Source organism: Gigantopelta aegis, chromosome 10 (assembly GCF_016097555.1).
Source record: "Gigantopelta aegis isolate Gae_Host chromosome 10, Gae_host_genome, whole genome shotgun sequence".
In the NCBI taxonomy this organism is placed as follows: Eukaryota; Metazoa; Mollusca; class Gastropoda; order Neomphalida; family Peltospiridae; genus Gigantopelta; species Gigantopelta aegis.
Genome location: NC_054708.1, coordinates 62,009,384 through 62,022,245, shown reverse-complemented (window position 1 = coordinate 62,022,245; position 12,862 = coordinate 62,009,384). Strand labels below are relative to the sequence as shown.

At 35.4% G+C, this 12,862-nt stretch overlaps 1 protein-coding gene across 1 annotated transcript; it reads left to right on the top strand.

Annotated features, from left to right (window-relative positions):
* The first annotated feature begins 8,226 nt into the window (after positions 1-8,226).
* LOC121384513 (keratinocyte proline-rich protein-like) lies at positions 8,227-11,018 on the top strand. Its single transcript, XM_041514926.1, has 3 exons — positions 8,227-8,245; positions 9,856-10,166; positions 10,901-11,018. Exons 2-3 carry the CDS (start codon positions 9,862-9,864, stop codon positions 10,908-10,910), a joined length of 315 nt encoding a protein of 104 aa, XP_041370860.1. The 5' UTR covers positions 8,227-8,245; positions 9,856-9,861; the 3' UTR covers positions 10,911-11,018.
* Positions 11,019-12,862: the final 1,844 nt, after the last annotated feature.

Sequence of the window (12,862 nt, the reverse complement as noted above, 5' to 3'; positions counted from 1 at the left end):
CCTGAATATCTCTATCGTTTCTTTTCCTAATTTGAGGATTTACCCCCCCCCCCCCCCCACCATACGCTTATGGCTCTGCATTAGCTATTATATTATGTTGTCTTGGGGATGAACTACCAGTATACTCAGTAAGACGCTATAGGGTGCATACCACCAAATCAAATCACGCAGACGACAATAGTAACATACATGTATATGGCTAAAACTGCAACACGCAGCGTTCCAATCACCATGGATATAAATACTACCACCCTTCGCTCTTAAAGTAAAAAAAAAAACACCTAGGGATTAAGCTTCTCCTTTCAAACGTAACGAGAAGTGTCTTCGACTACATAGTACCGCACAAAAATGGCCATACTATTTTAATAAAGACGCTGTTCATGTTTTAAGCAAAATATTGGCATGTACAATGACACTAGTTCCAATTAAATTACATGAATTTAATGGCTAGATTAAACAATATTATATGACAACAAATACTGTCCTATTTAGCACCAATGGCAGGACTGCTAACATTCACTTTATCATGAAAAGTATGGAAATACAAAAATGGATCCTTTAACATGTTTGACTGGAAAAGCAATAATATTTATTTGTTCCAATTACTTTATGTGTTGATGAGTCATCACATGATGTACATTGTATGAAAAAATAGTGTAATTCCACTCATGCATTACAAAATAATTTAAAATTATGTTGCTAAAAATGCTACGTACGGGATGGTACGGGCTGTGAGGGTTGCTGGCTGGAACCGGTTTCGCAGATGTGTGGTTCGGATCCATGTGTCTTGGCCAGGGGTTGTTACGGGTGGTCGACCGCTACGGAGACGATCCCTGACCTGGTTGTTTTGTTAATCTCGTTGCCATAAGTGGCATATGGTGTTTCTGTGGACGTTGAATTGACGTGCGACGTCACGCTGCGAGATCCCAAATTCAAGCATCCCTGTGACTTGTCATCAGACGTGGCATGACGACATTGCATCAAACAGTTCACTAATGGTGTTTTTCTGACTTCTGGACTTCTCCCGAATATTCCATGTTTCTTGCACAAAGCACGCAATCGCTGTAACAACTGCCTGGTTGTATTTCTTTGAGCTGTTTCATGCACATTTTCTCTGGTTAACATCCATAAATCCATTCACAAATTTTTTACTCCAAAAAATCCATGTCACCATTACATTTGCCTTTGAGTATATAAAAAAAAAACGGCTTAAAAAAATCAGTCTTCAGAGTTAATGTCATTTCTGTTAAAGGAAGTGAGGTGGGTTTTTTTTAAAGCAAACTGATTGTTTTAAAACTACTTACATATTGTGATGGGGTATTATTGCCTGTTGTATTGTGTGATATTTTATGTGTTTCCTTATTTCAATACAGCATGGTAGCCTGAGGTGAAAGGTCTTCATAAAAACCACATTCCTTCTTCATGATTTCTCAGGTTCCACATATTTTCATATCAGGATTGTAACATTGTCAGCATCATTATAGTCAACATTCAGAAAAATATTAGACAAGTTTTCAAAAGTGTTTTATGATAACCATAAATATAACTAATATTAGCATTTTTGACATTTAATCATTTAATGTTTTTGTTAACTGAAGTTATTTTGTCACACATTTTTTGTCACCAGATAAAAGCCTCACTTTTGTTTACAAAGGAAATTGCATATCAGAATATAATTACAACAAAATACATGAAGTCTTTAACATTACTAACGTACAAAGTCCCAAAATCATATCTGAAGCGCTCTCTCTTTAATTATGTTCGTTTATATCCAATTACGGTTCAAGCACGCTGTCATGGACACACACCTCAGCTATCTGAGCTGTCTATCCAGGACAGTGGGTTAGTTGTTAGTGGTTAGTGAGAGAAACGATGGTATAGTGGTTTTACACCTACCCATCGAGTCGTTAAAATTCACTCTGGGTGGGAGCCGGTACCGGGCTGCGAACGCTGTACGCTTATGGCTTAACCACGACACGACCGAGGCCGGTATCTGGAACTGTATGTTACACCGCTAACATGAACTATTCACACTTACCTGTAGTTAACAAAGTTATATATTTTTTTTTTTTTCAGATTACTAACAGTGCATTTTGTACCGACAATCGCCCAGAAGATATATCGGTTCTGTTTTCATTGTTTGTTAACATGTGCAAATCTCACTTGTTCATCAAGATGTCACTTCTTTTTGTTTCATCAAAGCTACGGGAGTGTTAATAAATGTACCAAATATTTAAGATATACACGTTTTTATGATAAATGATACTGTAACATTAAAGGCATACTGTCACGGTTTTAAGGACCTTATTTCTCTAAAACTGGATAATAAATAAAAATTACATTAATTGTTGGAAACCAAATCTAGCTATCGCATCATCTTAACTGAACCATGATGGAGTGAAATCCATATCAACCATCTCGGCAAATTTAGTTTTTGAATTATGGACCATTCCCATAATTCAATTATTTGTACAAAATATCATTAATAAATGGAGTATGGTGGTTATCAAGATGGTTGAATAAAGTACATTTAGGAACAAATCAAATTATTTTTGTTCCCGTAATACTGTGTTAGACCATTAAATAGGTCAGTGGTCTGTGACAATATGCCTTTAATGGTGAATAATATTTCATAGAGTTTCATGTGTTGTGGCTTAGATACGAGTTCGTTCCTGGAAGGTCGAGAGCGTATCGCTACATATTATACCTGACAGAAATTCTTTTAATCATGTTTTGTTGATGTGTGATTGAAATATCTGTATTGATGTAATTACGTATAACTGCACTGATGTTGCATTGCTTTTAAGGCGAGGGGTCTTATTATTACATGTAGTTTAAGATTACAAGTGAATATATATATTTATTACCCCAGCAGGCACTCATAACGGGCAAAATAAAAATCATAATTTCTCACTGAGAAATTATCATGCATTGGTCTAACGAACAATACTATTGGAAAATTTGACGCTTACAAACCAATGACCTTGTCGGTACTAAATATGACGCCATCACGATTTGGCAAACGCACACAATGACGTCATGTAGTTTAAAGAGTTTGCATTTACGACTGTCTGATTTTGGTGTTAAATTTATAACAAAATGTCATTTTAATGCAATTCATTATAGATTTTGTACCAGAATAAAGAGAACTTTTGTTTTTGAAAATTATCTATGAACGTAATTAAATTACAAAGTTATAGAAATACTCAGAACAGTGCTTAAAGTGGCGTATATCGTTTCTATACATGTATGTGCATGTGTGTGTCGAAAATAAAGGCTTTTAGAGAAAAAATAGCTCCGGTAATAAATAGAATAACAAACTCGGCACCAGTTATTATCAAATTTATGTCCCTCATGAAATAATTTTAATTTGTCACTCGCTAAAGCTCGTGACAACTGAAAATTATTTCACTCGGGACATAAATTTGATAATAACTAGTAACTCGTTTATTATCCTCTATTTATATATATATATATATATATATATATATATATATATATATATATATATATATATATATATATATATATATATATTGTGTGTATGTGTATGTGTGTATATATATTTGTGTGTGTGCGCGCGCGTTTGTTTGTTTTTTAAAATTGGGAAAATTGAGATTATTTCTTCAACAATAGCAATTTTGACACTGTTCAATGATGTTGAATTTTATCTGTATGTTGTTTACTTGATTATATTGGCTTTAAAAGCATACACATAGCTTCCGTTGTGAAAAAATCCTTGTAATTGTTTTTGTTTGTTTGTTATTCGGGGGGGGGGGGGGGGGGTTGTTATATTTAGTTTTTTGTTCGGTTTATGTTTTGTTTGTTTGTTTTTGTTTGTTTTTGCTTTTTGGGGGTACGGGGATTAATATATCTCCATGATGACTGCGGTATTATGATGTCACATATGAAATGTTATGCCTGGTGTTATGTTTGAACCACGTTGTGTCACCCAAAAGATACGTTTTATATCATTTTTATCGTAAAGTAGGTTGGTCTCCGAAATGACCCCGTGAGATATTATTTAGTGTACTGCTACCTTTAGTGTACTACTCCTACAATGGTTTTCAACAACTAGGATAGCGCTTTAACAGATGCTTTAAGTTTTGTTTATAATAACCATTTTTAATGTTAATTCAGTGCTGGATATTGTAATATTAAATCGGGAATATGTATATAAATATGAATTAATTTTAACCATTTATATACGTACATATGGTTGTATTTTATTTTATATTATAACATTAGTATGCACATACGATGAAATTTGGTCTACAATACAAACACTGTTTGCGTTTTTAATCTCTGTATCTGTCTAGATAACCAAATAGCGCGAGTACTGTGACGGTAAGAGAGAAAGAAGTACAGTTGGACAGTTATCAATGCTCTCTAACGGTCAGTGACCAGTCTAAGACAACAACAAACTCTACAGGAAGATACCCGACAACATCCCCTTTCTATAATATTCCGGTTAAATACGTAGTTGCTGATAGGTTTCTTCATGCAGTGTGTGTATTAATGATTATTTTGTAAAATGTATTGTTAGGGAACTAGAAAATGATCGATGTTACGGTATTTAACGTCAAGCATAGGATTGTTGTTGTATTGGAGCGGGAATCTTTGACTACCTTGCGCAGAATTATATAAAGTGGTATCTGACAGTTAGCGGTTAGAGAGCGGTGATAACTGACCACTTGTCCGTCTAGCTCTCTTCACGTCACAGTACACGGGCTAGATAACCAAACTACGTGCTAACCGAACAGCCTGTTTACACGTAGCTGTGGAATTGTTCATTCAAATTTGTCATTTCAGATTTCGGCCTTATCCAACCACCAATTAGTTTGTTGGATACTTAATTTATTCAATGTTACCTCACGTGACTATGCAAAGTAATGTCACCCCATTAACTTCAAAATGATTGTCGACGTACGTGCATTGTATACTGGTGAAAACAAATATAGGACCACACAAATAATAACAGCAAACAATGATTGCAAACAAAACCCCATCTATTGTGTCAGCAAGTCAACCTATTTTATTGGCATTCAATTCCACATTAGTGACATTCAATCCACATGACTGATATTCAATTCCACATTACTGACATTCAATCAACATTACTGACATTCCATCCCACATTATTGCCATTCAATCCCACATTACTGCCATTCAATCGCACATTACTGGCATTCAATTCCACATTACTGACATTCAATTCCACATTACTGACATTTCATCCCACATTACTGCCATTCAATCCCACATTACTGACATTCAATTCCACATTACTGCCATTCAATCCCACATTACTGCCATTCAATCACACATTACTGGCATTCAATTTCACGAATTTTATATATGTATATATATATATATATATATATATATATATATATATATATATATATACATATGTAGCTCAGTTACTATTAGTCAATTCACCATTAGCGTCATAATGTCTGTATATATATATATGTATATATGTATATATATATATATATACAGACATTATGACGCTAATGGTGAATTGACTAATAGTAACTGAGCTACAATACCAACTGACATTCGATTCAACATTAATGACATTCAATCCACATTACTGACATTCAATCCCACATTACTGCTATGTTTTGTATACTGACATTATGACGTTAATAGTGAATTGGCTAACAATAACCGAGCTACAATACCAAGTGTTCTCTTCTTGGTTTTTTTCTCAGTCTATATCAGTTAAATTTGGTCTACAATACCAAGTGTTCTCTATTTCCTTATCTCAGTCTATATCAGTTAAATTTGGTCTACAATACCAAGTGTTCCCTTGTTTCTTTATCCCAGTCTATATCAGTTAAACTTGGTCTACAATACCACGTGTTCCCTTATTTCTTTATCTCAGTCAGAGGCAGGTCTAGGGGGGCCCCAGGGCGATAGTTATAATTTTATTATATATTAATTTTCATTTTTTACGATATCCCTCCAAACCTCCCCCAAAGTTCCCTTGGCATTCCACCTCATTTCACTGCCCCCCCCCCCCACCCCAATGGATTTTCAGGATCCGCCACTGTCAGTCTATATCAGTTAAATGTGGTCTACAATACCAAGTGTTCCTTTATTTCTTTATCTCTGTCTATATCAGTTAAATGTGGTCTACAATACCAAGTGTTCCTTTATTTCTTTATCTCTGTCTATATCAGTTAAATTTGGTCTACAATACCACGTGTTCTCTATTTCTTTATCTCTGTCTATATCAGTTAAATTTGGTCTACAATACCAAGTGTTCTCTATTTCTTTATCTCAGTCTATATCAGTTACATTTGGTCTACAATACCAAGTGTTCCCTATTTCTTTATCTCTGTCTATATCAGTTAAATTTGGTCTACAATACCACGTATTCTCTATTTCTTTGTTTCAGTCTATATCAGTTAAATTTGGTCTACAATACCAAGTGTTCTCTATTTCTTTATCTCTGTCTATATCAGTTAAATGTGATCTACAATACCACGTGTTCTCTATTTCTTTATCTCAATCTATATCAGTTACATTTGGTCTACAATACCAAGTGTTCTCTATTTCTTTATCTCTGTCTATATCAGTTACATTTGGTCTACAATACCAAGTGTTCCCTTATTTCTTTATCTCAGTCTATATCAGTTAAATTTGGTCTACAATACCACGTGTTTCCATATTTCTTTATCTCAGTCTATATCAGTTACATTTGGTCTACAATGCCAAGTGTTCTCTATTTCTTTATCTCAGTCTATATCAGTTACATTTGCTCTACAATACCACGTGTTCTCTATTTCTTTATCAGTCTATATCAGTTACATTTGGTCTACAATACCAAGTATTCCCTTATTTCTTTATCTCAGTCTATATCAGTTACATTTGGTCTACAATACCAAGTGTTCTCTATTTCTTTATCTCAGTCTATATCAGTTACATTTGGTCTACAACACCAAGTGTTCTCTATTTCTTTATCTCAGTCTATATTAGTTGAATTTGGTCTACAATACCAAGTATTCCCTTATTTCTTTATCTCAGTCTATATCAGTTACATTTGGTCTACAATACCAAGTGTTCTCTATTTCTTTATCTCAGTCTATATTAGTTGAATTTGGTCTACAATACCACGTGTTCCATTATTTCTTTATCCCAGTCTATATCAGTTAAATTTGGTCTACAATACCACGTGTTTCCTTATTTCTTTATCTCAGTCTATATCAGTTAAATTTGGTCTACAATACCAAATGTTCTCTATTTCTTTATCTCAGTCTATATCAGTTACATTTGGTCTACAATACCAAGTGTTCTCTATTTCTTTATCTCAGTCTATATTAGTTGAATTTGGTCTACAATACCAAGTATTCCCTTATTTCTTTATCTCAGTCTATATCAGTTACATTTGGTCTACAATACCAAGTGTTCTCTATTTCTTTATCCCAGTCTATATCAGTTGAATTTGGTCTACAATACCAAGTGTTCCATTATTTCTTTATCTCAGTCTATATCAGTTGCATTTGGTCTACAATACCACGTGTTCCATTATTTCTTTGTCTCAGTCTATATCAGTTACATTTGGTCTACAATACCAAGTGTTCCCTATTTCTTTATCTCTGTCTATATCAGTTAAATTTGGTCTACAATACCACGTATTCTCTATTTCTTTATTTCAGTCTATATCAGTTGAATTTGGTCTACAATACCAAGTGTTCCTTTATTTATATCTCTCAGTATGCCATATCTTCGTCAAATGCTAGTTTTAAAAATATATATATATTACACTCATCCAGTAACAATAGTTGATTGTTCCAGTATGATGATGTTTTTTACCCCGAAATAACACTTAATGCACCTGTATAAATCAGGCACAATGTCAGAATGATGTATCACAATGACAGGGTAATAGATTCGTGGCAGCGAGTGATATCGAGATTAAGTGCCTGTGTCATGTCATTTGACAATACATCAAAGAACAATACAACTTGCACTGTTTTAGACCAAATCACGGGGCCAGTAATAAATCACGCAGAAGCACGTTCTGGCAGTCATATATAAGTGAAATGATGACAGTGTTAGGTAACAAACTTCAAGGAAGAGTGAGGTAAGTTCTTTTGTTCTTTATTTCTTCTAAATTTACATTCTAAACTACAGAAGTCAAACTGTATATATTTTATATCAATAACTTTTCGTTTTTGTTTTTGAGCAACTAAACGATAAAAGGGTTTGAAAAAGAAACAAAACGCAAAAGGTCTGTATGTATTTCAAAAATGTCTTTTTTTAAAGATATTAAATATTTTAAATTATAATACATTCATATTATCATTATTAAACAGTAGCGTACTGGGTATTTAAAACAAAACTTGCACAGGATTTACTTATTAATAGGACTAACGCATATGTGATTTAAATGGTATATAAGTAACTTAATTAAAGGAATTAAGTTTGCTTGCTTTGTTGTCATTGTTGTATTTGTGTTGTTGTTGAGGTGTTTTTTTTCTTTTTGTTGTTTTTCGTCTTTGTGATGTTTGTGTGGGGTGGGGGTGGGGTGGGGGGTGTTTTTGTTTGGTGTTTTAGTGGGGGGAGGTGTTGGGGGGATATTTTTGTTTTGTTTTTGTTTTATTGTTCTAATGCTGTTACCGATTTCTATAATTACCACTGAATGTAGGACTAATGGTTCTTTATCTTTTTTATCATTCAAGGTTAATAATAAATTGCATATCGAATCCAATTACTTTTTAATATTTGTTTTGTGAAAGTATAAAAAGCTCTTTATAACAATGTTGAATCGACAGTCAGAAATTGATGATGAACCTCTTGTTTGAAGAATTCATTCCGTAGAAGTTTTCAAAATATGAACATTATGATATAATCTACAGAAAAGAATGATTCCATTTTAAAATATTAAAAGTGAAATAGTATTTTTGTTGGGGTTTTAATACTCATATTAAGAGGGCCTACACAAAGAAATAATTGAATGAAAATTACGGAAAACGGCTTTAGAAGGAAAATGTTCAAATATCGACAGATAACAATGAAACAAACAAGTTGATTGCTATTAAATATGTAGAGAATACTTCATGGGCGGCTGTTAAATACGAGTTGTTTTAAAACGTATCTAACAAGCACAAACGAGTTGGATACGTTTTAAACAAGGAGTTGTAAAATAAATAGTATCTAACGGACACTAATGTAGTATTCTATTTCTTACATATCCACACAAAAAAAACCAGATTTATTTAATTAAACGTCTTTTCCAACTGAAACGTATTGACAGCTCTTGAGCTTGTAGCTAGCTTACGCGTCACAGATGAATCAGGCCTGGTGCTTATCAAAGGTTAAGAGTCTAGACTCGAGACTCTAATAGAGTCTGAGACAGTCACGTCATGGCAACGCCATACAAATTGCATGCGTGTGACGTCATTTGAGATTGAGTCTGGACTCTGTTTTATAAGCACGGGCCCAGTTTCAGTTTTACCCAATCGTCACAGATCATTCAATTTTAATCGTGCTTTCTTTCATTTGATAGTATGGCTGTCGTTACCGCCACCGCCACCGCTAACGCCACTACTACTACTACTACTACTATCACTACTATCACTACTACTACTACTACTACTACTACTACTACTACTACTACTACTACTACTACTACTACTACTACTACTACTACTACTACTACTACTATCACTACTATCACTACTACTACTACTACTACTACTACTACTACTACTACCCCCACCACCACCACCACCACCACTGCTACTACTTATGTTGTGTGTTTTTTTTGTTAGCGGTTTTTGCAGTTCGGAACATTCTTGTATATTATGTTGTAACATGTATTATTATTTTTCTTTCCAGATCAAAATGCTGGCGGTCAAGATAGTCGTTTGCTGTTTGCTTGTCCTGGGTCTGTCCCAGGTTTTGGTTGCACACTATATCCCGTTTCGAATTCCTCATCCGGTTCCATTTGTTAAACCGTATCCAGTACCTCATCCGGTTCCATTCCCCCAACCCTTTCCAGTACCATTTCCACAACCGGTAGGAGTTCCACATCCGGTACCAGTTCCACATCCGGTACCAGTTCCGCATCCGGTGCCAGTTCCAGAACCGGTAGGAGTTCCGCATCCGGTACCAGTGATGTATCCGGTCCCACATATGGTCCCTGTTCCGTATGTATTAAACGACTGATTGTGTTTTTAGTGTTGGTACTGGTTGCGGTGGTGGTGGTGGGGTTATGATGTTGTTGTTTGTTTATTTGTTTTTGTTGGTTTTGTTTTTATTTTGGGGAGGGGGTTTGTGCATGTGTGCGTGTGTGCGTGTGTATGTTTGGTTTTTTATTTGTTGGTTTGGGGGTTATATTTTGGCTTGTTTGTTTTTGTTTAGAGGGGGATGAAGGGTATTAACTAATTTTACTATCAATTTTTCCAAAATAATATTATGTTACGTGGAATGTCAGTATAGTAATAATTGTTTAAAATGTATACATTATTCATACTAAACAAATGATTTGCTAAGTAAGCATGAATTTTGTTTTGTTTTTAATAAGCTATTATTTTTACTTATGAACATTTTAAAATTTGTTTTTGTTAATGACATCACTAGAGCACATTGATTTATTAATAATCGGCTATTAGATATCAAACATTTGGTAATTTTGACATATTTCCCCCGTTTCAACTATAGTTACTTCTTTGACAAAGTGCTATACGTTCAATCTCCACATTAGTTACGGTACTGAAATTGAAGAAAATCCTTCATTTTCCCGCTAGTTACGGAACTGACAGTGTTTGAAAAAAAAGCATGTTAACCCGTCTGTCATGGTTATGATATAGTAACAATCTCCCCTCTTGTTGTGGTCAACAGTGCAGTGATTACATGTTTTCTATTTTCTTCTCATTTACAGTTATTACTAAAGTGTACTGATGACAAGATACTATGTGCAATTATGGAAGTTCCGAGGTGAAAGGCGATGTGAAACATGTTCTACACGTTGATTTTCAATAAACAGTTATCAAGTGTTTCGTTTGTTTTCACCATGTTAAATTTAACTAAACACACACACACACACACACACACACACACACACACACACACACGGGAAATAATGGGGTGACTGCAAGGTCGGTGGGTGTAGAAGTCAGGGCGACGAATGCTGTGACTGAAAAGAGACTAATTTTAACATGGGGTAGATTTAGAGCCGCAGAGGCAGAAAACACCTCTGATGGGCGTAAGAGTTGATATTATGGACAGCTTAGTGGTGGGTGGTGTCCCTGATATTGCGATAGCTGCAGACGGTGGATGCAAGGACAGAGGAGGGAGCGTTCGATAAATGTTTGAGAAAGTCACTAGCCTTCACAGAAGCTTTGGCTAGTGCCTTATGCATTATAGTATTACAGCTGATAATTTCCACCATTTCTGGATTTGTTAAACCATGAAGAGGTTGCTCATCCCAGACAACGGAATGTGGGGCGCCGGAAGTTTGTCCTGGAGAGGAGAGTAAAACTGGAGGGTTCAGAGGTGGTCATTCTACTGACTGTGTGCACCAAACACCATGCCTTAACCAGTGTGTTTTGGTCACATATCCTCTGTGCCTTTACAGGTAGTATAGTGCTGGGTGGAGTCCAGGGTACATACCTGGGAAGAACTTATTATCCTAAAAGATAAAATGTGGGGTTGAAAGTAAAAGCAAAGATCATTCAGTCAATGTGGCGAGTCGTTTGTTGCGAATGGGTGGTCAGTGGTACGTGACAACCATCAAGGACGATATATTGTTAGGCCTTAATATTTCGAGGGCTTGCAGGGTGACGTTAGACTTGCATAAGGGTATGTTTACCATAGGAGAGAGGATTATTCCAATAGTTTGAGTGGGAAAAGTGAAGATTGGCAGGATAGGTTCGGTTACCGCCGTACTCGGTTGTTCGGTTTAGGTGCATTGTGAGTTGGTCCGTGATTGAGTTCATGGTGGAGTCTGTCACGGAGAACATGTCGTTGTTAGTGATCAAGCCATGTCACACATACTTCAACGCTGCAGGAGATCGAGGGAAGGTCGATGGTAAAGAGTGGAGCTGAAGTTCGGCCAGTTAGTTGCTCAGACACTTGAACTGGTCAATTCAACACGGAGCGATGTGTCAAAAAAGGTTATATGCAATCTGAGGTTGGATGGTATGCATGTGATCAGTGGGGGAAAGTGGTCGAATTCGTAACAGATCGAGACACTGCGGAGCTGAGCCACAGGAATACATTTATTTCAGTGAGTTCACCACAGTGGAACATCGGACACACACGAGGATGAAAAAGGCCGTCAAACATGTTGATGGATCGGAGACCTAGGTATATTTTAGGTTCGATATGGGCTTATGTTTAAACCACAAACATATGAGCGGGTTTAGAAGAAGGTAGTAGAGTTCCTTCATAGAGTAATTTGTGTATGGAAATGGAACCGGGTATATATATAGCTCGTGGGAAAAGGAGGGCATTTTTCTTATTTTTTACAAAGAAAATAACCCATTATTTGTTTTTTTGTTTTTTTTTAAAAACATCTAGGTACAATTTTAAACAAATCATCTTAGGTATATTATTTCCCAAAATATAGGGTTTGTTAAACAAAACTATTCCTAGTTATTAGAGTTAGGAATATTTAATTCTGGAACATACGCCATGTTGAAAAACATTTTGCATGCATTTTTGAGGCCGTCAATAGGTGGTTTCATGCTGACAAAACCCCAGTGATAATGTTTAGCCATGAGGAGAAATGTTACCCTTCATTGACCACCTACTCAAAAAGTAAGTCTCTTTTATGGCCCTGTTTACAGGACTATCGCTGGTCTGCTTTGTGACATCCAGTAGCCGATGATTAATAAATCAA